This window comes from Somniosus microcephalus, unplaced genomic scaffold (genome assembly GCF_052327205.1).
Source record: "Somniosus microcephalus isolate GS21.2 unplaced genomic scaffold, FLI_Smic_1.0 unresolved_chr7, whole genome shotgun sequence".
In the NCBI taxonomy this organism is placed as follows: Eukaryota; Metazoa; Chordata; class Chondrichthyes; order Squaliformes; family Somniosidae; genus Somniosus; species Somniosus microcephalus.
The window spans coordinates 14,515,559-14,542,844 of record NW_028225185.1 but is presented as its reverse complement, the minus strand read 5'-3'; the positions used below and the strand labels follow the sequence as shown (position 1 = coordinate 14,542,844).

The following is a 27,286-nucleotide window of genomic DNA, read 5'->3' as shown; positions in this document are numbered from 1 at the left end:
GGGAATGGGTGGAGGGGAGGGAGCAGGTTCTGGGGAATGGGTGGAGGGGAGGGAGCAGGTTCTGGGGAATGGGTGAAGATGAGGGAGCAGGTTCTGGGGAATGGGTGGAGTGGAGGGAGCAGGTTCTGGGGAATGGGTTGGGAGATGAGGGAGCAGGTTCTGGGAATGGGTGGAGGGGAGGGAGCAGGTTCTGGGGGAATGGGTGGAGATGAGGGAGCAGGTTCTGGGGAATGGGTGGAGGGGAGGGAGCAGGTTCTGGGGAATGGGTGGAGGGGAGGGAGCAGGTTCTGGGGAATGGGTGGAGGGGAGGGAGCAGGTTCTGGGGAATGGGTGGAGGGGAGGGAGCAGGTTCTGGGGGAATGGGTGGAGGGGAGGGAGCAGGTTCTGGGGAATGGGTGGAGGGGAGGGAGCAGGTTCTGGGGAATGGGTGGAGATGAGGGAGCAGGTTCTGGGGAATGGGTGGAGGGGAGGGAGCAGGTTCTGGGGAATGGGTGGAGGGGAGGGAGCAGGTTCTGGGGAATGGGTGGAGGGGAGGGAGCAGGTTCTGGGGAATGGGTGGAGGTGAGGGAGCAGGTTCTGGGGAATGGGTGGAGGGGAGGGAGCAGGTTCTGGGGAATGGGTGGAGGGGAGGAGCAGGTTCTGGGGAATGGGTGGAGGTGAGGGAGCAGGTTCTGGGGAATGGGTGGAGGGGAGGGAGCAGGTTCTGGGGGAATGGGTGGAGGGGAGGGAGCAGGTTCTGGGGAATGGGTGGAGGGGAGGGAGCAGGTTCTGGGGAATGGGTGGAGGGGAGGGAGCAGGTTCTGGGGAATGGGTGGAGGGGAGGGAGCAGGTTCTGGGGAATGGGTGGAGGGGAGGGAGCAGGTTCTGGGGAATGGGTGGAGGGGAGGGAGCAGGTTCTGGGGAATGGGTGGAGGGGAGGGAGTAGGTTCTGGGGGAATGGGTGGAGGGGAGGGAGCAGGTTCTGGGGAATAGGTGGAGGGGAGGGAGCAGGTTCTGGGAAATAGGTGGAGGGGAGGGAGCAGGTTCTGGGGAATGGGTGGAGGGGAGGGAGCAGGTTCTGGGGGAATGGGTGGAGGGGAGGGAGCAGGTTCTGGGGGAATGGGTGGAGGGGAGGGAGCAGGTTCTGGGGGAATGGGTGGAGGGGAGGGAGCAGGTTCTGGGGAATGGGTGGAGGGGAGGGAGCAGGTTCTGGGGGAATGGGTGGAGGGGAGGGAGCAGGTTCTGGGGGAATGGGTGGAGGGGAGGGAGCAGGTTCTGGGGAATGGGTGGAGGGGAGGGAGCAGGTTCTGGGGAATGGGTGGAGGGGAGGGAGTAGGTTCTGGGGAATGGGTGGAGGGGAGGGAGCAGGTTCTGGGAATAGGTGGAGGGGAGGGAGCAGGTTCTGGGAAATAGGTGGAGGGGAGGGAGCAGGTTCTGGGGAATGGGTGGAGGGGAGGGAGCAGGTTCTGGGGGAATGGGTGGAGGGGAGGGAGCAGGTTCTGGGGGAATGGGTGGAGGGGAGGGAGCAGGTTCTGGGGAATGGGTGGAGGGGAGGGAGCAGGTTCTGGGGAATGGTGGAGGGGAGGGAGCAGGTTCTGGGGGAATGGGTGGAGGGGAGGGAGCAGGTTCTGGGGAATGGGTGGAGGGGAGGGAGCAGGTTCTGGGGAATGGGTGGAGGGGAGGGAGCAGGTTCTGGGGAATGGGTGGAGGTGAGGGAGCAGGTTCTGGGCGAATGGGTGGAGGGGAGGGAGCAGGTTCTGGGGAATGGGTGGAGGGGAGGGAGCAGGTTCTGGGGAATGTGTGGAGGGGAGGGAGCAGGTTCTGGGAAATGGGTGGAGGTGAGGGAGCAGGTTCTGGGGAATGGGTGGAGGGGAGGGAGCAGGTTCTGGGGAATGGGTGGAGATGAAGGAGCAGGTTCTGGGGAATGGGTGGAGATGAGGGAGCAGGTTCTGGGGAATGGGTGGAGGGGAGGGAGCAGGTTCTGGGGGAATGGGTGGAGATGAGGGAGCAGGTTCTGGGGGAATGGGTGGAGATGAGGGAGCAGGTTCTGGGGAATGGGTGGAGGGGAGGGAGCAGGTTCTGGGGAATGGGTGGAGATGAGGGAGCAGGTTCTGGGGAATGGGTGGAGATGAGGGAGCAGGTTCTGGGGAATGGGTGGAGGGGAGGGAGCAGGTTCTGGGGAATGGGTGGAGGGGAGGGAGCAGGTTCTGGGGAATGGGTGGAGGGGAGGGAGCAGGTTCTGGGGAATGGGTGGAGGGGAGGGAGCAGGTTCTGGGGAATGGGTGGAGATGAGGGAGCAGGTTCTGGGGAATGGGTGGAGGTGAGGGAGCAGGTTCTGGGGAATGGGTGGAGGGGAGGGAGCAGGTTCTGGGGAATGGGTGAAGATGAGGGAGCAGGTTCTGGGGAATGGGTGGAGGGGAGGGAGCAGGTTCTGGGGAATGGGTGGAGGGGAGGGAGCAGGTTCTGGGGAATGGGTGGAGGGGAGGGAGCAGGTTCTGGGGAATGGGTGGAGGGGAGGGAGCAGGTTCTGGGGAATGGGTGGAGGGGAGGGAGCAGGTTCTGGGGAATGGGTGGAGGTGAGGGAGCAGGTTCTGGGGAATGGGTGGAGGTGAGGGAGCAGGTTCTGGGGAATGGGTGGAGGGGAGGGAGCAGGTTCTGGGGAATGGGTGAAGATGAGGGAGCAGGTTCTGGGGAATGGGTGGAGGGGAGGGAGCAGGTTCTGGGGAATGGGTGGAGATGAGGGAGCAGGTTCTGGGGAATAGGTGGAGGGGAGGGAGCAGGTTCTGGGGGAATGGGTGGAGGGGAGGGAGCAGGTTCTGGGGGAATGGGTGGAGGGGAGGGAGCAGGTTCTGGGGGAATGGGTGGAGATGAGGGAGCAGGTTCTGGGGAATGGGTGAAGATGAGGGAGCAGGTTCTGGGGAATGGGTGGAGGGGAGGGAGCAGGTTGTGGGGAATGGGTGGAGGGGAGGGAGCAGGTTCTGGGGAATGGGTGGAGGTGAGGGAGCAGGTTCTGGGGAATGGGTGGAGGGGAGGGAGCAGGTTCTGGGGAATGGGTGGAGATGAGGGAGCAGGTTCTGGGGAATGGGTGGAGATGAGGGAGCAGGTTCTGGGGAATGGGTGGAGATGAGGGAGCAGGTTCTGGGGAATGGGTGGAGGGGAGGGAGCAGGTTCTGGGGAATGGGTGAAGATGAGGGAGCAGGTTCTGGGGAATGGGTGGAGGGGAGGGAGCAGGTTCTGGGGAATGGGTGGAGATGAGGGAGCAGGTTCTGGGGAATGGGTGGAGGGGAGGGAGCAGGTTCTGGGGAATGGGTGGAGGGGAGGGAGCAGGTTCTGGGGAATGGGTGGAGGGGAGGGAGCAGGTTCTGGGGAATGGGTGGAGGGGAGGGAGCAGGTTCTGGGGGAATGGGTGGAGATGAGGGAGCAGGTTCTGGGGAATGGGTGGAGGGGAGGGAGCAGGTTCTGGAGAATGGGTGGAGATGAGGGAGGAGGTTCTGGGGAATGGGTGGAGATGAGGGAGCAGGTTCTGGGGGAATGGGTGGAGATGAGGGAGCAGGTTCTGGGAGAATGGGTGGAGATGAGGGAGCAGGTTCTGGGGAATGGGTGGAGGGGAGGGAGCAGGTTCTGGGGGAATGGGTGGAGGGGAGGGAGCAGGTTCTGGGGAATGGGTGGAGGGGAGGGAGCAGGTTCTGGGGGAATGGGTGGAGGGGAGGGAGCAGGTTCTGGGGAATGGGTGGAGGGGAGGGAGCAGGTTCTGGGGAATGGGTGGAGGGGAGGGAGCAGGTTCTGGGGAATGGGTGGAGGTGAGGGAGCAGGTTCTGGGCGAATGGGTGGAGGGGAGGGAGCAGGTTCTGGGGAATGGGTGGAGGGGAGGGAGCAGGTTCTGGGGAATGGGTGGAGGGGAGGGAGCAGGTTCTGGGGAATGGGTGGAGGGGAGGGAGCAGGTTCTGGGAAATGGGTGGAGGTGAGGGAGCAGGTTCTGGGGAATGGGTGGAGGGGAGGGAGCAGGTTCTGGGGAATGGGTGGAGATGAGGGAGCAGGTTCTGGGGAATGGGTGGAGGGGAGGAACAGGTTCTGGGGAATGGGTGGAGGGGAGGGAGCAGGTTCTGGGGAATGGGTGGAGGGGAGGGAGCAGGTTCTGGGGAATGGGCGGAGATGAGGGAGCAGGTTCTGGGGAATGGGTGGAGGGGAGGGAGCAGGTTCTGGGGAATGGGTGGAGGGGAGGGAGCAGGTTCTGGGGAATGGGTGAAGATGAGGGAGCAGGTTCTGGGGAATGGGTGGAGGGGAGGGAGCAGGTTCTGGGGAATGGGTGGAGATGAGGGAGCAGGTTCTGGGAATGGGTGGAGGGGAGGGAGCAGGTTCTGGGGAATGGGTGGAGATGAGGGAGCAGGTTCTGGGGAATGGGTGGAGGGGAGGGAGCAGGTTCTGGGGAATGGGTGGAGGGGAGGGAGCAGGTTCTGGGGAATGGGTGGAGGGGAGGGAGCAGGTTCTGGGGAATGGGTGGAGGGGAGGGAGCAGGTTCTGGGGGAATGGGTGGAGGGGAGGGAGCAGGTTCTGGGGAATGGGTGGAGGGGAGGGAGCAGGTTCTGGGGAATGGGTGGAGATGAGGGAGCAGGTTCTGGGGAATGGGTGGAGGGGAGGGAGCAGGTTCTGGGGAATGGGTGGAGGGGAGGGAGCAGGTTCTGGGGAATGGGTGGAGGGGAGGGAGCAGGTTCTGGGGAATGGGTGGAGGTGAGGGAGCAGGTTCTGGGGAATGGGTGGAGGGGAGGGAGCAGGTTCTGGGGAATGGGTGGAGGGGAGGGAGCAGGTTCTGGGGAATGGGTGGAGGTGAGGGAGCAGGTTCTGGGGAATGGGTGGAGGGGAGGGAGCAGGTTCTGGGGGAATGGGTGGAGGGGAGGGAGCAGGTTCTGGGGAATGGGTGGAGGGGAGGGAGCAGGTTCTGGGGAATGGGTGGAGGGGAGGGAGCAGGTTCTGGGGGAATGGGTGGAGGGGAGGGAGCAGGTTCTGGGGGAATGGGTGGAGGGGAGGGAGCAGGTTCTGGGGAATGGGTGGAGGGGAGGGAGCAGGTTCTGGGGAATGGGTGGAGGGGAGGGAGTAGGTTCTGGGGGAATGGGTGGAGGGGAGGGAGCAGGTTCTGGGGAATAGGTGGAGGGGAGGGAGCAGGTTCTGGGAAATAGGTGGAGGGGAGGGAGCAGGTTCTGGGGAATGGGTGGAGGGGAGGGAGCAGGTTCTGGGGGAATGGGTGGAGGGGAGGGAGCAGGTTCTGGGGGAATGGGTGGAGGGGAGGGAGCAGGTTCTGGGGGAATGGGTGGAGGGGAGGGAGCAGGTTCTGGGGAATGGGTGGAGGGGAGGGAGCAGGTTCTGGGGGAATGGGTGGAGGGGAGGGAGCAGGTTCTGGGGGAATGGGTGGAGGGGAGGGAGCAGGTTCTGGGGAATGGGTGGAGGGGAGGGAGTAGGTTCTGGGGGAATGGGTGGAGGGGAGGGAGCAGGTTCTGGGGAATAGGTGGAGGGGAGGGAGCAGGTTCTGGGAAATAGGTGGAGGGGAGGGAGCAGGTTCTGGGGAATGGGTGGAGGGGAGGGAGCAGGTTCTGGGGGAATGGGTGGAGGGGAGGGAGCAGGTTCTGGGGGAATGGGTGGAGGGGAGGGAGCAGGTTCTGGGGGAATGGGTGGAGGGGAGGGAGCAGGTTCTGGGGAATGGGTGGAGGGGAGGGAGCAGGTTCTGGGGGAATGGGTGGAGGGGAGGGAGCAGGTTCTGGGGAATGGGTGGAGGGGAGGGAGCAGGTTCTGGGGAATGGGTGGAGGGGAGGGAGCAGGTTCTGGGGAATGGGTGGAGGTGAGGGAGCAGGTTCTGGGCGAATGGGTGGAGGGGAGGGAGCAGGTTCTGGGGAATGGGTGGAGGGGAGGGAGCAGGTTCTGGGGAATGTGTGGAGGGGAGGGAGCAGGTTCTGGGAAATGGGTGGAGGTGAGGGAGCAGGTTCTGGGGAATGGGTGGAGGGGAGGGAGCAGGTTCTGGGGAATGGGTGGAGATGAGGGAGCAGGTTCTGGGGAATGGGTGGAGGGGAGGAACAGGTTCTGGGGAATGGGTGGAGGGGAGGGAGCAGGTTCTGGGGAATGGGCGGAGATGAGGGAGCAGGTTCTGGGGAATGGGTGGAGGGGAGGGAGCAGGTTCTGGGGAATGGGCGGAGATGAGGGAGCAGGTTCTGGGGAATGGGTGGAGGGGAGGGAGCAGGTTCTGGGGAATGGGTGGAGGGGAGGGAGCAGGTTCTGGGGAATGGGTGAAGATGAGGGAGCAGGTTCTGGGGAATGGGTGGAGGGGAGGGAGCAGGTTCTGGGGAATGGGTGGAGATGAGGGAGCAGGTTCTGGGAATGGGTGGAGGGGAGGGAGCAGGTTCTGGGGAATGGGTGGAGATGAGGGAGCAGGTTCTGGGGAATGGGTGGAGGGGAGGGAGCAGGTTCTGGGGAATGGGTGGAGGGGAGGGAGCAGGTTCTGGGGAATGGGTGGAGGGGAGGGAGCAGGTTCTGGGGAATGGGTGGAGGGGAGGGAGCAGGTTCTGGGGGAATGGGTGGAGGGGAGGGAGCAGGTTCTGGGGAATGGGTGGAGGGGAGGGAGCAGGTTCTGGGGAATGGGTGGAGATGAGGGAGCAGGTTCTGGGGAATGGGTGGAGGGGAGGGAGCAGGTTCTGGGGAATGGGTGGAGGGGAGGGAGCAGGTTCTGGGGAATGGGTGGAGGGGAGGGAGCAGGTTCTGGGGAATGGGTGGAGGTGAGGGAGCAGGTTCTGGGGAATGGGTGGAGGGGAGGGAGCAGGTTCTGGGGAATGGGTGGAGGGGAGGGAGCAGGTTCTGGGGAATGGGTGGAGGTGAGGGAGCAGGTTCTGGGGAATGGGTGGAGGGGAGGGAGCAGGTTCTGGGGGAATGGGTGGAGGGGAGGGAGCAGGTTCTGGGGAATGGGTGGAGGGGAGGGAGCAGGTTCTGGGGAATGGGTGGAGGGGAGGGAGCAGGTTCTGGGGGAATGGGTGGAGGGGAGGGAGCAGGTTCTGGGGGAATGGGTGGAGGGGAGGGAGCAGGTTCTGGGGAATGGGTGGAGGGGAGGGAGCAGGTTCTGGGGAATGGGTGGAGGGGAGGGAGCAGGTTCTGGGGGAATGGGTGGAGGGGAGGGAGCAGGTTCTGGGGAATGGGTGGAGGGGAGGGAGCAGGTTCTGGGGAATGGGTGGAGGGGAGGGAGCAGGTTCTGGGGAATGGGTGGAGGGGAGGGAGCAGGTTCTGGGGAATGGGTGGAGGGGAGGGAGCAGGTTCTGGGGGAATGGGTGGAGGGGAGGGAGCAGGTTCTGGGGAATGGGTGGAGGGGAGGGAGCAGGTTCTGGGGAATGGGTGGAGGGGAGGGAGCAGGTTCTGGGGGAATGGGTGGAGGGGAGGGAGCAGGTTCTGGGGAATGGGTGGAGGGGAGGGAGTAGGTTCTGGGGGAATGGGTGGAGGGGAGGGAGCAGGTTCTGGGGAATAGGTGGAGGGGAGGGAGCAGGTTCTGGGAAATAGGTGGAGGGGAGGGAGCAGGTTCTGGGGAATGGGTGGAGGGGAGGGAGCAGGTTCTGGGGGAATGGGTGGAGGGGAGGGAGCAGGTTCTGGGGGAATGGGTGGAGGGGAGGGAGCAGGTTCTGGGGGAATGGGTGGAGGGGAGGGAGCAGGTTCTGGGGGACGATACCAAGCGGTTGACGAGGACTTTCTGCTAAAGTTGATTTAAACACACGTGTTGTTACCCAGGTGTGACGTTACCGGACGACGAACAAGATGGGGGACAAGGAAACAAGTTTTGCCTGGTCGCTATTGGACGTTTACAGGTAAGGTCAAAGTTCCCCGTGGACTTTGGTTGGAGATGGCTGAGGCCGTGCCTGCCTGTTTCTGGTGGCCCTCGGGGTCCTCGAAAGATCCCACCGACCGGAAGGAGGAAATCTGGGGCGGGGCGGGGGGGCTGCAGTGGGGGGAGTTCTTCTGGGCGGTTGGGGAAAGGTTTAAAGGGCAGGGAAGGGAGGTGGCAAAGTGAACCGGTTTTGGTGGGAGAAATTCATAGGGCAGAGCGTAATGACTGAAGCACTGGGATAGATGGTGGAGCAGGGAACAAGTTTAATTTGAAAGACTTCTAATTCTAATCAGTCAATTAAAAAGAGAGAAATACGTGCATTTATATAGCGTATTTCATGACCTCAGGACTTCCCCAAGCGCGTCACAGCCAATCACTGTTGTAACGTAGGAAATGTGACCGCCAATTTATGCACAGCAAGCTCCCGCAAACAGCAATGTGATAATGACCGGATAATCTGTATTAGTGACATCGGTTGAGACAGAAATACTGACCGAGGACACCGTGGAGAACTCCCCTGCTCTTCTATGAAATAGTGGTCGTGGGATCTTTTATGTCCACCCGAGAGAGCAGATGGGGCCTCGGTTTAACGTTTCATCTGAAAGATTGCACCTCCGACAGTGCGGCGCTCCCTCAGTACTGCCCCTCCGACGGTGCGGCGCTCCCTCAGTACCGCCCCTCCGACAGTGCGGCGCTCCCTCAGTACCGCCCCTCCAACAGTGCGGCGCTCCCTCAGTACCGCCCCTCCGACAGTGCGGCGCTCCCTCAGTACCGCCCCTCCGACAGTGCGGCGCTCCCTCAGTACCGCCCCTCCGACAGTGCGGCGCTCCCTCAGTACCGCCCCTTCGACAGTGCGGCGCTCCCTCAGTACCGCCCCTCCGACAGTGCGGCGCTCCCTCAGTAATGCCCCTCCGACAGTGCGGCGCTCCGACAGTGCGGCGCTCCCTCAGTACCGCCCCTCCGACAGTGCGGCGCTCCCTCAGCACCGCCCCTCCGACAGTGCGGCGCTCCCTCAGCACCGCCCCTCCGACAGTGCGGCGCTCCCTCAGCACCGCCCCTCCGACAGTGCGGCGCTCCCTCAGCACCGCCCCTCCGACAGTGCGGCGCTCCCTCAGCACTGTACTGGGAGTGTCAGCCTAGATTATGTGCTCAAGTCTCTGGAGTGGGACTTGGAGCTATGGCTGACACTATTATTGCGGCGTGAGGCTGTGGATTGCACTCTACAAATGTTGGGCTTTTAGCTGACTAACGTGAAGTAACTTGTAAGCACCGTGGCCCTAAGCGAGCTGTGTCTTTGTTAGCTGTGAGCGGGGCCGGTACACAGGCATGCCTAACTCTGCCCCCCCGTTCTTTCCCTGTCACGCTGCCAGGTTACCAGCTCCCCCAACAGTGTCGACATGAAGGGCAACAGTGTGCCCATCGAATTCCTCTCGCGGCACAGCGCCAATGGCATCTTTACTTTCGTCGACCACCGATGTCTGGGCACCGTCGGGTACCAGCCCCAGGTAGGTGATGTGACCTCAACTGGGGCCGCAGAATGTGGGCGGCGGGCGTTACCTAGTCTCCGCATCCTGAGCTGAGAGAGGGGAGGAAAATCGGACAGGGTTCCCGCAACCAAAGTCGCTATTTAGTGACTCCTACCGTGCGGGCGTTGGCTTTGGTGCCTCCCACGGTCAACGTTCCGCGACTCGCCTCGCGCACAAAGAGGGAACGCTTGGGCCAGGTGCCTGACCTGTTGGGAGGCTGTGGGGAACCACTGTTATTGTTACACTGTTGTTATCACCTACACAAGGTTACCTCTTGCCTCGCACGCTGTTATACCTTGGCATACCTCAGCTGACTCCGCCCATGGCTCCGCCTGCTTGCCCAGGTATAAAGGTGATTGCTTGGCTAGTATTCTTCCTTGCTGGAACCGATCACCCACGAGGGTGGGCTCTGTTATTTAGCCAATAAAAACCTATAGTTACTATCTTAACTCGTCGCTTTTCATGGAATGAATTGATAGGTATATCAATTTTATTGGCTAAATTTTGAAATGACTGACCAGCCCCAGCAGCCGACTTGGCTGCGAGCCCTCCGACCGCCGTACCTGGATCTAAATCCACAGGCAGCGAATTCAGCCCTCGACTTCGATCACTGGCTGAGTTGCTTTGAATCCTACCTGGTAGCCTCCGGCGTGCCATCGGAAGCCGACAAACTAAGAGTTCTGACCGCCCAGGTGAGCCCTAAAGTATTTGCACTCATCTGGGACCTTACTACATACGAGGAGGCCCTCGACCTGCTAAAAGAGCAGTACCGGAGCCCAGTAAATTCAATGTATGCCAGACAGCTCCTAAGATCCCGCTCGCAACAGCCAGGAGAGTCTGTAGATGAATTTTTACGGGCGCTACAAACACGCGGCAGGGACTGTGACTTTAAAGCTGTATCGGCTGCACAACATGCTGAAGGAAATAGCCGTAATGCCTTCGTGAAAGGCCTTCGGTCCAACTACTCACGGCAAAGACTGCTTGAATCAAAGGACCTCGACTTGAAAGCAGCTACAGCCCTCGCTCGCTCCCTGGAAGTGGCCCATCGGGACCTCGAGGCGTACTCCGGGTACAGTGCTGCGCGACCATGGGACTCGGGCCCGACTCCGGCCGCAATACCCCTCGCACCGCCGCCCCTGGGACCTACTACAGCGTCGGTGTCCCGGAATCGATCGGGACCGCCAACCCCGGGACCTGCTGCGGCAGCGGAGCCCCGCGATCGGGCCGCCAGCTGCTATTTCTGTGGCCAGGCGAGACATCAAAGGGCGCGCTGCCCTGCAAGGAACGCGACCTGCTCCGGCTGCAGAAAAAAAGGCCACTTCGCGAACGCCTGCAGAAGGAAAGCCACAGACGCCAGCAGTGCCTCATGTGAGTTGTGGGGGCGGCCATCTTTGATCAAGGCCACAGACGCCAGCAGTGCCTCATGTGAGTCGTGGGGGCGGCCATCTTCTCCGCCATTTTGTTCGCCGCACTCGGCCGCCATGTTGTCTCCAGACCCGACCACCGCCTCACCTGCCGACGACAGCAGCACACTCAGCCATACACTGGCCTCCGTCACGCTTGACCAAGCTCTCCCACATCATCTGTCCAGGTCCATGATGGACATCGAGGTAAACGGCCACGCCACGACCTGCCTGTTCGACAGCGGGAGCACGGAGAGTTTTATTCACCCAGACATGGTGCGCTGCTACTCCCTCACTGTCCAGCCAACGCGCCATCGGATCTCGATGGCGTTGAAGTCCCATTCAACAGACGTCAGCGGATACTGTGTGGTGACCCTGTTGGTTAGGGGCACGGAATATAAAAACTTTAAACTTCTCGTCCTGCCCCAGCTCTGCGCTGCCGTCCTACTAGGGCTGGATTTCCAATGCCACCTCCAAAGTGTTACTTTGGCATACGGTGGACCCCTCCCCCCACTCACAGTCTACAACCAGCAGTTTTTAAACCGCCCGCCGCATACCACCTGCGGCCTCTCCACTCTCAAAGTCCCGCCCCCCTCCTTGTTCGCTAACCTCACCCGCGACTGTAAACCCGTCGCTACCAAGAGCAGGCGGTACAGCGCCGGGGACAGAGCTTTTATTAGCTCTGAGGTGCAGCGTCTCCTGAAGGAGGGCATCATCGAGGGGAGCACCAGCCCCTGGCGTGCCCAGGTCGTAGTCGTTAAGACCGGCAATAAAAACCGCCTGGTCATCGACTACAGCCAAACCATAAACCGGTACACCCAGCTGGACGCATACCCCCTTCCCCGCATATCTGACATGGTCAACCAGATTGCACAGTACCGGGTATTCTCCACCATCGACCTTAAGTCGGCCTATCACCAACTCCCTATCCGCCCTGAGGACCGCCAGTATACCGCCTTCGAGGCGAATGGCCGCCTCTACCACTTCCTTAGGGTTCCCTTCGGCGTCACCAACGGGGTTTCGGTCTTCCAAAGGGAGATGGACCGGATGGTTGACCAGAACGCGCTGCAGGCCACGTTTCCTTATCTAGATAATGTCACCATCTGCGGCCACGACCAGCAGGACCACAATGTTAATCTGGAGAAATTCCTCCGTACGGCCCAACGGCTGAATCTCACTTACAATAAGGAGAAATGTATATTTAACACCTCGCGCCTTGCCATCCTCGGCTGCGTAGTAGAGAACGGAGTCATCGGCCCCGACCCCGAAAGAATGCGCCCCCTCATGGAGCTTCCCCTTCCTCACTGTCAAAAGGCACTGAAGAGAACCCTGGGGCTCTTCGCTTACTATGCCCAATGGGTGCCCAATTATGCTGACAAAGCCAGACCCCTCATGAAGTCCACCTCCTTCCCCCTGACAGCAGAAGCATGCGCAGCCTTCTCCCTCATAAAAGGAGACATTGCGAAGGCCACAATGCACGCAGTGGATGAGTCCATCCCTTTCCAAGTGGAGAGCGATGCATCCGACTTCGCCCTAGCTGCAACCCTTAACCAGGCGGGGAGACCTGTGGCCGCCTTCTCAAGGACCCTCCAGGGCCCTGAGATCCGACACTCTTCTGTCGGATTGTGGAAGCGGTACGACGCTGGAGGCATTACCTGGCAGGCAAACGATTTACCCTCCTCACCGACCAGTGTTCGGTTGCTTTTATGTTTAATAACAAGCTGAGGGGCAAAATCAAGAACGACAAGATCTTGAGGTGGAGAATTGAGCTCTCCACCTACGAGTACGATATCTTGTACCGGCCTGGTAAACTCAACGAGCCCCCAGATGCTCTATCACGAGGTACATGCGCCAACGCGCAAGTTGATAGACTGCGGACCCTCCACAACGACCTCTGCCACCCCGGGGTCACTAGACTTTACCACTTCATTAAGGCCCGCAACCTGCCCTACTCCATCGAGGAGGTCAGGACCATAACCAGGAACTGCCAAGTCTGTGCCGAATGCAAACCGCATTTCTATAGGCCGGACAGAGCAAGCCTGATCAAGGCCACCCGCCCCTTCGAGCGCTTGAGCATCGATTTTAAGGGGCCCCTCCCGTCCTCTGACCGTAATGTGTACTTCCTCAACATTATTGACGAGTACTCCCGTTTCCCCTTTGCCATCCCCTGCCCAGACATGACCAGTACCACGGTCATCAAATGCCTGAACGACCTCTTCGCCTTGTTCGGGTTCCCGAACTATATACATAGCGACCGGGGCTCATCCTTCATGAGCGAGGAACTTCGCCAGTTCCTGCTCGCGAGAGGTATTGCTGCGAGCAGGACCACCAGCTACAACCCCCGGGGGAACGGCCAGGTGGAAAGAGAGAACGCGACAGTTTGGAAGGCCGTCCTCTTAGCCCTAAAGTCTAAGGGCCTCCCAACCTCTCGCTGGCAGGAAGTCCTCCCGGCAGCGCTCCATTCCATCCGGTCACTGCTTTGTACTGCCATTAACGCCACCCCTCATGAGCAAATGTTCGTTTTCCCCAGGAAGTCGACTACGGGAACCTCGCTACCAACATGGCTGACTTCTCCGGGGCCCGTCCTGCTGCGGGAGCACGTGAGGACCCATAAAACGGACCCCCTGGTCGAGAGGGTGAACCTCCTGCACGCCAACCCCCAGTATGCCTATGTGGAATACCCAGACGGGCGGGAGGACACAGTCTCCTTGCGAGACCTCGCACCCTCGGGCACCCCTGAGACACCACCGTTATCCCCCACCACTCCCCCAAATCCAGCTCCTGTAGGCGGCATGCCGGAACCCCAGGGGCCTTCATCGACCACGCAGACACCAGCATTAACATCGGATACTGCACCACCGCCGCCGCTGCTGCGCCGGTCAGAAAGGCTTACGAGGCCTCCTGATAGACTGACGTACGCGAACTAGTAGTACACTTCACCCCGCCGGACTCAATTTTAAACAAGGGGTGAATGTGGTAAACCACTGTTATTGTTACACTGTTGTTATCACCTACACAAGGTTACCTCTTGCCTCGCACGCTGTTATACCTAGGCATACCTCAGCTGACTCCGCCCATGGCTCCGCCTGCTTGCCCAGGTATAAAGGTGATTGCTTGGCTAGTATTCTTCCTTGCTGGAACCGATCACCCACGAGGGTGGGCTCTGTTATTTAGCCAATAAAAACCTATAGTTACTATCTTAACTCGTCGCTTTTCATGGAATGAATTGATGGGTATATCAGAGGCGAGCCCCAGCCTGTCGGTCCTGCGGATGGGCTTTCTGCCTCTCTTCCCGTCCCCTCCCGACTGTTGGCACTAGCTGAGGTCCGATTGCACCGGTGCCCCCGGCCGCCCTCCCATTGCCCCCCACTGAGCGTTTTACATGACTAGACAGATAGAAAGACTTTCATTTCACCAGCGCCTTTCACCACCTCCGGACGTCCCAAAGCCCTTCGCAGCCAATGAAGTACTTTTTTTGAAAGTGTGGTCACTGTTGTAATGTAGGAAATGCGGCAGCTCAATTTGCGCACAGCAAGCTCCCACAAACAGCCATGTGATAATGACCAGATCATCTGTTTCTTAGTGATGTTGATTGAAGGGTAAATATTGGGCCCAGGTCACCAGGGAAAACTCCCCCCTGCTCTTCTTCCAATAGTGGCCGCGGGATCTTTTACATCCACCTGGGTGAGCAGACGGCCTTGGTTTAACGTCTCATCCGAAAGACGGGCACCTTCGACAGTGCGGCGCTCCCCCAGTGCCGCCCCTCCGACAGTGCGGCGCTCCCTCAGTGCCGCCCCTCCGACAGTGCGGCGCTCCCTCAGTGCCGCCCCTCCGACAGTGCGGCGCTCCCTCAGTGCCGCCCCTCCGACAGTGCGGCGCTCCCTCAGTGCCGCCCCTCCGACAGTGCGGCGCTCACTCAGTGCCGCCCCTTCGACAGTGCGGCGCTCCCTGATGCGCTATCAATCACTCAAAAGACTGAGGTTAAGCGAGTAACTAACAGGCTTTTATTAACAAGAGAATGAAGGTGTGCCTCGAGTGGTCGACCAGTCCAGAATACAGAGGGACTGTGGAGCAGTCACCTTTATACCTGGACTCGTGGGAGGAGTCAGCCGAGGCATGCACAGACATGTACACAGTGGAATACAAACAGTGGTTTACCACATTCACCCCTTGTTTAAAAATGAGTCCGGCGGGGTGAAGTGTATTAAAAGTTTGTGTATTGGAGTCTCTCCGGAGGTCTTGTCTGCCGCTGTGATCGACGTGGCGACGGCAGGGGTAGTGAAGCTTCCGGCGTCGAGTCCCGCGTAGGCTGGGGCACTGGTGTGTAGTCCTCGTGGGTGTCGAGCGGGTCGCGGGGCCCAGGCGTGCCGTCTGCTGGGGTTGGATATTGGATCGTGGGGGGGGGGGGGGTGGTAGTGGGTTACTGGGGCCCCCGAGGGTGCGAGGTCTCGTATGGAGACTGTGTCCTCCCGCCCGTCCGGGTACGCAATGTAAGCGTACTGGGGGTTGGCGTGGAGGAGGTCGACCCTCTCGACCAGGGGGTCCGTTTTATGGATCCTCACGTGTCTTCTCAGTAGGACCGGCCCTGGGGACGTCAGCCATGGCGGTAGCGATGTCCCTGATGTGGACTTCCTTGGGAAGACAAACATTTTCTCATGAGGGGTGGCATTAGTGGCAGTGCAGAGCAGTGACCGAATAGAGTGGAGCGCATCGGGGAGCACATCCTGCCAGCGGGAGGTCGGAAGACCCCTAGACTTTAAGGCTAGCAGGGCGGCCTTCCAAACTGTCGCATTCTCTCTTTCCACCTGTCCGTTCCCCTGGGGGTTGTAACTGGTGGTCCTGGTTGTGGCAATACCCCTAACGAGCAGGTACTGGCGGAGTTCGTCGCTCATAAACGATGAGCCCCGGTCGCTATGGACATAGCTGGGGAAACCGAACAGGGTGAAGAGGTCGTTCAGACATTTAATGACCGTGGCACTGGTCATGTCCGGGCAGGGGATGGCGAACGGGAAACGGGAGTACTCATCAATAATGTTGAGGAAGTACACATTGCGGTCGGAGGAGGGGAGAGGCCCTTTAAAATCACGCTCAGGCGCTCAAAGGGGCGAGTGGCTTTTATCAGGTGAGCCCTGTCTGGTCTATAAAAGTGCGGTTTGCACTCAGTGCAGACTTGGCAGTTCCTGGTCATGGTCCTGACCTCCTCAATGGAGTAAGGCAGGTTGCGGGCCTTGATGAAGTGGAAGAACCTGGTGACCCCCGGGTGGCAGAGGTCATTGTGGAGGGCCCTCAGCCTATCGATCTGCGTGCAGGTGCCACGCGATAGGGCATCTGGGGGTTCATTGAGCTTCCCGGGCCGGTACAAGATCTCGTAATTGTAGGTGGAAAGTTCGATTCTCCATCTCAAGATCTTGTCGTTTTTGATTTTGCCCCTCTGCTTGTTGTTAAACATAAAAGCAACTGAACGCTGGTCAGTGAGCAGGGTAAATCGTTTTCCGGCCAGGTAGTGCCTCCAATGAGGCACAGCCTCCACAATAGCCTGGGCCTCCTTCTCAACAGCGGAGTGTCTGGTCTCCGGGCCCTGGAGGGTTCGTGAAAAGAAGGCCACGGGTCTCCCCGCCTGATTAAGGGTAGCGGCCAGGGCAAAGTCGGACGCGTCGCTTTCCACCTGGAAGGGGATGGATTCGTCCACTGCGTGCATGGTGGCTTTGGCAATGTCTTCCTTGATACGGTGGAAGGCTAAGCGGGCCTCTGCCGTCAAGGGAAAAGAGGTGGACTTGATCAGCGGACGGGCCTTGTCCGCATAGTAGGGGACCCACTGGGCGTAATAGGAGAAAAACCCTAGGCACCTCTTCAGGGCCTTGGGGCAGTGGGAGTTCCCTAAGGGGACGCATCCGGTCGGGGTTGGGACCGATGACTCCGTGTTCCACAACACAGCCAAGGCTGGCGAGGCGGGTTGTGCGGAATATGCACTTCTCCTTGTTATACGTCAGGTTCAGGAGTTGGGCGGTGCATAGGAATTTTTCGAGGTTTGCGTCATGGTCCTGCAAGTCATGGCCGCAGATGGTCACATGTCCAGATATGGGAAAGTGGCCTGCAACGCATTTTGATCGACCATCCGGTCCATCTCCCTTTGGAAGACGGAGACCCCGTTGGTGACGCCAAAGGGAACCCTAAGGAAGTGATAGAGGCGGCCGTTTGCCTCAAAGGCAGTATACTGGCGGTCCTCAGGGCGGATAGGGAGCTGGTGGTACGCTGATTTCAGGTCAATGGTCGAGAAGACGCGGTACTGCACGATCTGGTTGACCATATCAGCTATGCGGGGGAGTGGGTAAGCGTCCAGCAGGGTGTAGCGATTTATTGTCTGGCTGTAGTCGATGACCAGGCGTTGCTTCTCGCCGGTCTTAACGACCACAACCTGGGCTCGCCAGGGGCTGGTGCTGCCCTCAATAATCCCCTCCTTCAGGAGCCGCTCCACTTCGGTTTTAATGAAAACCCTGTCCCCGGCACTGTATCGCCTGCTCTTTGTGGCGATGGGCTTACAGTCGGGGGTGAGGTTAGCAAACAGTGGTGGGGGGGTGACTCTGAGTGTGGAGAGGTTGCACCTGGTGCGCGGCGGGCAATTTGGAAGCTGCTGGCTGCGGACTGTGAGTGGGGGGAGGGGTCCACCGTACGCCATCGTAACACTTTTAAGGTGGCACTGAAAATCTAACCCCAGTAGAACGGCAGTGCAGAGGTGGGGCAGGACCAGAAGTTTAAAATTATCGTACACAGTCCCGTCTACTAAGAGTGTCACCACGCAGTAGCCGCCAATGTCCGCCGACTGGGACTCGGAGGCCATAGAAATCCGCTGGTGCGCAGGCAGGACTGGGAGAGAGCAACGCCGCACCGTGTCGGGGTGGATGAAGCTCTCCGTGCTCCCAGAGTCAAAAAGGCAGATTGTTTCGTGACCATTTACCTTAATGTCCATTGTGGACCGGGCCAGTTGGTGCGGTCTCGCTTGGTCCAGCGTAACGGAGGCCAGCGTAGGGGTTGGTGTGTCATTGCGGGTATCAGATGAGGCGGTGTTGGGGGCCAAGATGGCGGCTGGTGGCCAAGATGGCGGCGTCCATGATCCCCATGTGGCTGGAGGCGTCCAAAATGGCTGCTGTTCCGGTGGTTCGCACATGGCTGGGGAGGCCCAAGATGGTGGCCCGCACGGCCCACACGTGGCGCTGCTGGGGTTCGGGGTGGCTTTGGCCCTGCAGACGCTGGCGTAGTGTCCCTTCTTCCCGCAGCCCGAGCAGATCGCATTTTTCGCCGGGCAGCGCGCTCTGGGGTGTTTGGCCTCACCACAGAAGTAGCATTTCTGGCCTTGGGACACTGCTGCGGTAGTTGGGCCGTGGCTGGGGTGGCACGGCACTATGAGACGGTCCTATCGTGTCCCAGGCTGTCGTTCCCCACGGCGTCCACGGTGCAGAGGAGTAGGCATCCATGCCCCGGTAGGCTGCGTCCAATGATAGTGCGAGTTCAGAGGCCTTGCTGAGGTCGAGGTCACTCTGCTCCAACAGTCGCTGTCGGGTGTAATTGGACCTGTGGCCCGCTACAAAAGCGTCCCGAATAAGTTCCTCTGTGTACACGGCGGCCTTTACATCCTTACAACCACAGGCCCGGCCAAGCACAGACAGTGCCTGAAGGTATTCCTCGGTCGATTCCCCAGGTTGTTGTTTACGACTCCCCAGGAGGTGCCTGGTGTACACCTTGTTCACTGGGCGCGTGTACTGGTCCTTGAGGAGCTTGAGAGCAGCCGTGTACGAGGTCGCGTCCTGGATGACCGAGTACGCTCGGCGGTTCACTTTGGAGGTCAGGACATCCAGTTTGTCCTCCTCCGATTTGACCGTTGCAGCGGAGGCGATCAGGAATTTTTCAAAGCACCTAAGCCAGTGAGCAAACTTGGTGGAAGCGTCCGCCTCCCGATGGTCTAAGTCTAGGCAGGCTGGTGTGAGGATCTTCTCCATTATAAAAAATCTTGTTAATAAAATTGATGCGCTATCAATCACTCAAAAGACTGAGGTTAAGCGAGTAACTAACAGGCTTTTATTAACAAGAGAATGAAGGTGTGCCTCGAGTGGTCGACCAGTCCAGAATACAGAGGGACTGTGGAGCAGTCACCTTTATACCTGGACTAGTGGGAGGAGTCAGCCGAGGCATGTACAGACATGTACACAGTGGAATACAAACAGTGGTTTACCACACTCCCTCAGTACCGCCCCTCCGACAGTGCGGCGCTCCCTCCGTACCGCCCCTCCGACAGTGCGGCGCTCCCTCCGTAATGACATTGGGAGTGTTGGCCTGGATTATGGGCTCAGGTCTCTGGAGTGGGACTCGAACCCACGACCTTCTGACTCAGAGGCCAGAATGGTACCCACTGAGCCCAGCTAGCACCACGGGTATGATTACACGGGCACTAATGGCCCTTCCCGTACTTCGCCCCGTGATCACTTTTCATCGTGAGACGGACTCTTCGACCATGGGGAGCTGCGTCGCCCCTCCAGCCTGATCTGACCCTCGTCCGTGTCCGTGCACCAGCTCCCCACCACATCTGCCCTCCATGATGGCAGTCGGGGATAGGAACCCTGTCTTTTCCATTTTCCCCCTACCCTGCCGCAGGAGGGTGCTGAGGCCAGCTGTCGCTCCCCTACCGCTACTCGGTTGTGATCGTCTCACTGTATCCTCGAACTCATCGGGAGTTAACGAGCAAATCTCCGCTTCTCTTTGTTTTATTAAAGGAGTTGTTGGGGAAAGACATTGTGGAGTTTGCCCACCCTGAGGATAAGGGACTTCTGCGAGACAGTTTCCAGCAGGTAATGTTTCCTGTTTCACCGAGCGAGTTAAACAGTGTATGCTTGCACAAACCTGGCAGGGCTGCATCACACCCTGGCATGAAAAGTTAACTAATCGGCCTGATTGCCAACCTGGTCGAGTTGGTACTAATAATAATAATAGATTAAAAAATATGATTTTGGAAATGATCGCACACTTTCCCTTTTTAGAGGAGATGCAGTGGAGTGTGCCAGTATTTACAGGGGCTCCCCAGGAGTGTGCCAGTATTTACAGGGGGGGCTCCCCAGGAGTGTGCCAGTATTTACAGGGGATCCCCAGGAGTGTGCCAGTATTTACAGGGGGGGATCCCCCCAGGAGTGTGCCAGTATTTACAGGGGATCCCCAGGAGTGTGCCAGTATTTACAGGGGCTCCCCAGGAGTGTGCCAGTATTTACAGGGGCTCCCCAGGAGTGTGCCAGTATTTACAGGGGCTCCCCAGGAGTGTGCCAGTATTTACAGGGGATACCCAGGAGTGTGCCAGTATTTACAGAGGGGATCCCCCCCAGGAGTGTGCCAGTATTTACAGGGGATCCCCAGGAGTGTGCCAGTATTTACAGGGGGATTCCCCAGGAGTGTGCCAGTATTTACAGGGGATCCCCAGGAGTGTGCCAGTATTTACAGGGGGGGATCCCCCCAGGAGTGTGCCAGTATTTACAGGGGATCCCCAGGAGTGTGCCAGTATTTACAGGGGCTCCCCAGGAGTGTGCCAGTATTTACAGGGATCCCCCTGGAGTGTGCCAGTATTTACAGTGGGATCTCCAGGAGTGTGCCAGTATTTACAGGGGGTCCCCCAGGAGTGTGCCAGTATTTACAGAGGGGATCCTGAGGAGTGTGCCTGTATTTACAGGGATCCCCCTGGAGTGTGCCAGTATTTACAGTGGGATCCCCAGGAGTGTGCCAGTATTTACAGGGGGGGATCCCCAGGAGTGTGCCAGTATTTACAGGGGATCCCTAGGAGTGTGCCAGTATTTACAGGGGCTCCCCAGGAGTGTGCCAGTATTTACAGGGGGGGATCCCCAGGAGTGTGCCAGTATTTACAGGGGGGAACCCCAGGAGTGTGCCAGTATTTACAGGGGATCCCCAGGAGTGTGCTAGTATTTACAGGGGATCCCCAGGAGTGTGCCAGTATTTACGGGGGGGGGATCCTCAGGAGTGTGCCAGTATTTACAGGGGATCCCCAGGAGTGTGCCAGTATTTACAGGGGGGGGGTCCCCAGGAGTGTGCCAGTATTTACAGGGGATCCCCAGGAGTGTGCCAGTATTTACAGGGGGATTCCCAGGAGCGTGCCAGTATTTACAGGGGATCCCCAGGAGTGTGCCAGTATTTACAGGGGGGATCTCCAGGAGTGTGCCAGTATTTACAGGGGGGGGGGAATCCCCAGGAGTGTGCCAGTATTTACAGGGGATCCCCAGGAGTGTGCCAGTATTTACAGGGGGATTCCCAGGAGTGTGCCAGTATATACAGGGGGGATCCCCAGGAGTGTGCCAGTATTTACAGGGGGGGGATCCCCAGGAGTGTGCCAGTATTTACAGGGGGGGTCCCCAGGAGTGTGCCAGTATTTACAGGGGGGATCCCCAGGAGTGTGCCAGTATTTACAGGGGGGCTCCCCAGGAGTGTGCCAGTATTTACAGGGGGGATCCCCAGGAGTGTGCCAGTATTTACAGGGGGGATCTCCAGGAGTGTGCCAGTATTGCAGAGGGGGGCGGAATATGTCAATATGTCGGTGGTTTTGTTGGGGGAATCTTGGAATCAATGTCCCCTCTCATGTTTTTTGGGTGCAAGGCCTCTGCCGTAAGAAAACTACTAGGCACTTGGTCAGAGTATTAAACAATGCTTTAATCAACGGTTGTGTTCTTCACTAGTTCCTGTTAAAGAATGTCCTGCACAAGCTGGGCCCATGCCCGAGTATTTGTACTCTCCCTGGACAGCGCCACCAGCAGACCGCCCAGTATTGTTACATAAGTCATTTTCACATGAATGACAAGATTCACGTCAGGCTCTTTAAGGGGTTGCGCGGCCCATTGAAATTTCCGCGCATGTGCGTTTTTTCCGCTGTGAAGCCGGCCAACGGCCTGCAGCTATGCAACTTAACGGGAACGCTGCTGGAAATGTGTCAGTATTTGCAGGGGGCGTGGAATCTGGGAGTGTCAATATTTGCAGGGATGCGCCACCCCACACAAATATTTGATGTGCTTGTATCGGTGACGGGGCTGCTGACGCACGTTTCTCCACGTACAGGTGATCGCGTTGAAGGGGCAGGTGTTATCCATCATGTTCCGGTTCCACACCAAGAGCCGGGAGTGGGTGGTGATCAGGACGAGCAGTTTCACGTTCCAGAACCCCTATTCCGACGACATCGAGTACATCGTCTGTACCAACACGAACGTCAAGTGAGTACCGCCCGCCTGCCCTGTAACCTTTCTGAGCGGAGCAGTGTGCCTGCACTAACTTTAATTCGCACTGTCGGTTGTTGCTCAAAGGGTAGCACTCTCGCCTCTGAGTCAGAGGGTCGTGGGTTCGGGTCTCGCTCCAGAGACTTGAGCACAAAAATCCAGGCCGACACTCCCTGTGCAGTACTGAGGGAGCACCGCACTGTCGGAGGGGCAGTACTGAGGGAGCGCCGCACTGTCGGAGGGGCAGTACTGAGGGAGCACCGCACTGTCGGAGGGGCAGTACTGAGGGAGCGCCGCACTGTCGGAGGGGCAGTACTGAGGGAGTGCCGCACTGTCGGAGGGGCAGTACTGAGGGAGCGCCGCACTGTCGGAGGGGCAGTACTGAGGGAGCGCCGCACTGTCGGAGGGCAGTACTGAGGGAGCGCCGCACTGTTGGAGGGGCGGTACTGAGGGAGCGCCGCACTGTCGGAGGGGCGGTACTGAGGGAGCGCCGCACTGTCGGAGGGGCAGTACTGAGGGAGCGCCGCACTGTCGGAGGGGCCGTACTGAGGGAGTGCCGCACTGTCGGAGGGGCAGTACTGAGGGAGCGCCGCACTGTCGGAGGGGCGGTACTGAGGGAGCGCCGCACTGTCGGAGGGCAGTACTGAGGGAGCGCCGCACTGTTGGAGGGGCGGTACTGAGGGAGCGCCGCACTGTCGGAGGGGCGGTACTGAGGGAGCGCCGCACTGTCGGAGGGCAGTACTGAGGGAGCGCCGCACTGTTGGAGGGGCGGTACTGAGGGAGCGCCGCACTGTCGGAGGGGCGGTACTGAGGGAGCGCCGCACTGTCGGAGGGGCAGTACTGAGGGAGCGCCGCACTGTCGGAGGTGCCGTCTTTCAGATGAGACGTTAAACCGAGGCCCCGTCTGCCCCCTCAGGTGGACGTAAAAGATCCCACGGCCACTATTGGAAGAGCAGGGGGAGCTCTCCCCGGTGTCCTGGGGCCAATATTTATTTCTCAATCAACATCACTAAAACTGATGATCTGCTCATTATTGCTGTTTGTGGGAGCTTGCTGTGCGCAAATTGGCTGCCGTATTTCCTACATTACAACAGTGCCCGCATTTCAAAAGTACTTCATTGGCTATAAAGCACTTTGGGACATCCGGTGGTCGTGAAAGGCGATGTAGAAATGCGAATCTTTTTTAATACCTGAAGGTTGTCCTCTCCCGATAAAGTGCTGACGTGTGTGGTTCCACGGGCGTTGGTCACCTCCCCGTACTGCCTTCGAGCAACCCCTCTTCGGGTATGAGACAAAGTGTTGGCAGGCAATTCAATCAAGGAGGCGGGGGGGTCACTGGGTCTTATTCTTCGCTATACAGCTGATGGGTACCATTGCTTCTAATACAGAACAAAGACAATAGCTAATCTAGCTATTGGGGTTAAACCAGGAGTAGATCAGAATTGGGTAAAACCGTGTGCTCTGCCCTCTCGAGTGGACGCACAAGATCCCACGGCCACTATTTCGAAGAAGTGCAGGGGGGTTCTCCCCGGTGCCAAAATTCATCCCTCAACCAACATCACTAATAACCGCAAATAAAATAGCAAAATACTGCGGATGCTGGAAATCTGAAACAACAACAAAAAATGCTGGAAATACTCAGCAGGTCAGGCAGCATCGAGGAGAGGAGAGAGAAACAAGAGTTAACTTTTCAGGTCAATGACCCTTCGTCAGAACTCGGGAGTAGATCAGAATTGGATAAAACCGTGTGCTCTGCCCTCTTGAGTGGACATACAAGATCCCACGGCCACTATTTCGAAGAAGAGCAGGGTGAGTTCTCCCCGGTGTCCTGGGGCCCCATATCCCTTAATACCTTTGGTTAACAAAAACCTGTCGATCTCAGATTTAAAATTAACAATTGACCCAGCATCAATTGCTGTTTGCGGAAGAGAGTTCCAAACTTCTACCGCCCTCTGACGAAGGGTCATCGACCTGAAAAGTTAACTCTCTTTCTCTCTCTCTCCACGAAGCTGCCTAACCTGCTGAGTGTTTCCAGCACTTTCTGTTGTAGTACCACTAATAACCAGATGATCACAGAAATCACAGAAACCCCACAGTGCAGATAGAGGCCATTTCGGCCCATCGAGCCTGCACCGACACACATCCCACCCAACACATATCCCACTCTATCCCCGTAACCCCACGTATTTAATCCCCCTAACACTAAGGGTCAATTTATCATAGCCAATCAACCTAACCCGCACATCTTTGGACTGTGGGAGGAAACAGGAGCACCCGGAGGAAACCCACGCAAACACGGGGAGAATGTGCAAACTCCACACAGACAGTCGCCCGAGGCCGGATTCGAACCCGGGTCCCTGGCGCTGTGAGGCAACAGTGCTAACCACTATGCCACCGTGCTGCCATTTGACCTGGTCATTTATCACATTGCTGATTGTGGTGTGTGCAAATTGGCTGCCGTGTTTCCTACATTACCAGATGTCAAAAAAGTACTTGACTGTTATTCGCCTATAAACCTTGGGGAACACAGGAACAGGAGGAGGCCATTTAGCCTCTCGAGCCTGTTCCGCCATTCAATGAGGTCATGGCTGATCTGTGACCCAACTCCATATACCCGCTGACGTGGAGTATTTTAAACCAACACTCGACACAAGGTTTTCAGATCGATTAGTCAAGTTGTCTTTATTACACCAGTGGGGAGACGGTCTGCTCTGTCTTTAGCCAGACTTCTCCGAATTGTTACAGCAAGCCCTACACTTTTATACATTACAATAAGCACGGCAGCCTCGTGCACAATTCATTCCTGCAACCTGATTGGATCTTGGCCCGCATGCACCTTCACGGATTGGGTTACATGTCCTAAGGTAAACATGTGTAAGCTGCCTACTCAATTATTAGCCCAAACTGCTGAACACTGATTAAAAGATAACTTGGAAACATTGTGACCCAGATAATAAAACCCTCAGGGCAGCTGAAGTGCTAGACATCATGTCTCAACTGAGTTGTTTTTAGTCTCAAAGGTCAGTTATCTTGACCACACCTTATGTATGTGGTCTTTCATGTCAGCAACTGTCTCCCTTACACCATTTTGTGAGCGGCCAGTGATGTTATTTTAACTCTTTCCCCACTTTACCCGTCTTTAGCCCATATCCCTTAATACCTTGGTTAACAGAAAGCTATCGATCTCGGATTTAAAATTAACAATTGTTCCAACATTGCTCCAATTGTACAGGGCCTTGGTGAGACCACACCTGGAGTACTGGGCACAGTTTTGGTCTCCTTATCTAAGGAAGGATATACTTGCCTTGGAGGCGGTGCAACGAAGGTTCACTAGATTGATTCCTGGGATGAGAGGGCTGTCCTATGAGGAGAGATTGTGTAGAATGGGCCGATACTCTCTGGAGTTTAGAAGAATGAGAGGTGATCTCATTGAAACATACAAGATTCTGAGGGGGATTGACAGGGTAGATGCTGAGAGGCTGTTTCCCCCCTGGCTGGAGAGTCTAGAACCAGGGGTCACAGTCTCAGGATAAGGGGTCGGCCATTGAGGACTGAGATGAGGAGGAATTTCTTCACTCAGAGGGCGGTGAATCTTTGGAATTCTCTGCCCCAGAGGGCTGTGGAGGCTCAGTCATCAAGTATATTCAAGGCTGAGATCGAGAGATTTTTGGACTCTCGGGGAATCGAGGGATATGGGGATCGGGCGGGAAAGTGGAGTTGAGGTTGAAGATCAGCCGTGATCTTATTGAATGGCGGAGTAGGCTCAAGTGGCCGACTCCTGCTTTTATTTCTTATGCGCTTTATCATCAATTACCGTTTGCGGAAGAGAGTTCCAAACTTCTACCACCCTTTGTGTGTAGAAGTGTTTCCTAACTTCACTCCTGAAAGATCTGGCTCTAATTTTTAGACTCTGCCCCCTAGTCCTAGAATCCCCAGCCAGCGGAAATAGTCTCTCTCTATCAGCTCCCCTTAATATCCTGAAAACCTTGATCAGATCACCCCTTAACCGTCTAAATTCTAGGGAACACAGTCCTTATTTGTGTAGCCTCTCCTTGTAATTTAACCCTTGGAGTCCGGGTATCATTCTGGTTCAAGAAGGCGGCTCACCACCACCTTCTCGAGGGCAACTAGGGATGGGCAATAAATGTTGGCCTTGCCAGCGACGCCCTCATCCCGGGAACAAATTTTTAAAAACGCACCAGCCTCCAAAGCAACCCCGACTGCTCCAGTGCTTGTTTTCCAAGTCTCGCAGCAGCTGCCGTTCTAGTCTCGTAAGAACATAAGAAACAGGAGCAGGAATAGGCCACTCGGCCCCTCGAGCCTGCTCCGCCATTCAATAAGATTGTGGCTGATCGTGGGCTCAAAGCCACTTCCCCGCCCGCTCCCCATAACCCTTCACTCCCTTATCTTGCAAAAATCTGTCCATCTCCACCTTAAATGTATTTAATGACCCAGCCTCCACGGCTCTCTGGGGCAGAGAATTCCACAAATTTGCGACCCTCTGAGAGAAGGAATTCCTCCTCATCTCAGTTCTAAAAGGGCGACGACCCTTTATTCTGAAACTGTGCCCCCGAGTTCTAGATTTCCCCATGAGGGGAAACATCCTCTCTGCATCTACCTTGTCTGTATCTAACCCCGTGCTGTACGTGCCCTGGGAGTGTTTGATGGGACAGTGTGGAGGGAGCTTTACTCTGTATCTAACCCGTGCTGTACCTGCCCTGGGAGTGTTTGATGGGACAGTGTAGAGGGAGCTTTACTCTGTATCTAACCCGTGCTGTACCTGCCCTGGGAGTGTTTGATGGGACAGTGTAGAGGGAGCTTTACTCTGTATCTAACCCATGCTGTACCTGCCCTGGGAGTGTTTGATGGGACAGTGTAGAGGGAGCTTTACTCTGTATCTAACCCGTGCTGTACCTGCCCTGGGAGTGTTTGATGGGACAGTGTAGAGGGAGCTTTACTCTGTATCTAACCCGTGCTGTACCTGCCCTGGGAGTGTTTGATGGGACAGTGTAGAGGGAGCTTTACTCTGTATCTAACCCGTGCTGTACCTGCCCTGGGAGTGTTTGATAAAAACTTTGAGCATAAAATTTACAGACAGCTTTACAGCATCAGTGATGGGATTTCCCTTCCGCTGCTCAGTTTTAAGAAAGAAAGACTCACATTTCTCCAGCGCCTTTCCCCACCTCAGGACGTCCCAAAGCGCTTTACAGCCAATGAAGTTCTTTTTGAAGTGTGGTCACTGTTGTAATGTAGGAAACGAGGCAGACAGTTTGCGCA

The 27,286-nt window shown here is 57.6% G+C and overlaps 1 protein-coding gene across 1 annotated transcript in view; it reads left to right on the top strand.

The window, feature by feature from the left end:
• The window catches only part of LOC147086563 (aryl hydrocarbon receptor nuclear translocator-like), a 75,259-nt gene that overhangs the window by 35,728 nt on the left and 12,245 nt on the right, over window positions 1-27,286 (top strand). The window contains 4 exon segments of the mRNA XM_085978685.1: window positions 7,732-7,808; window positions 9,199-9,333; window positions 19,523-19,597; window positions 21,855-22,006. Of these exon segments, the coding sequence (XP_085834811.1) occupies window positions 7,732-7,808; window positions 9,199-9,333; window positions 19,523-19,597; window positions 21,855-22,006 (439 nt within the window).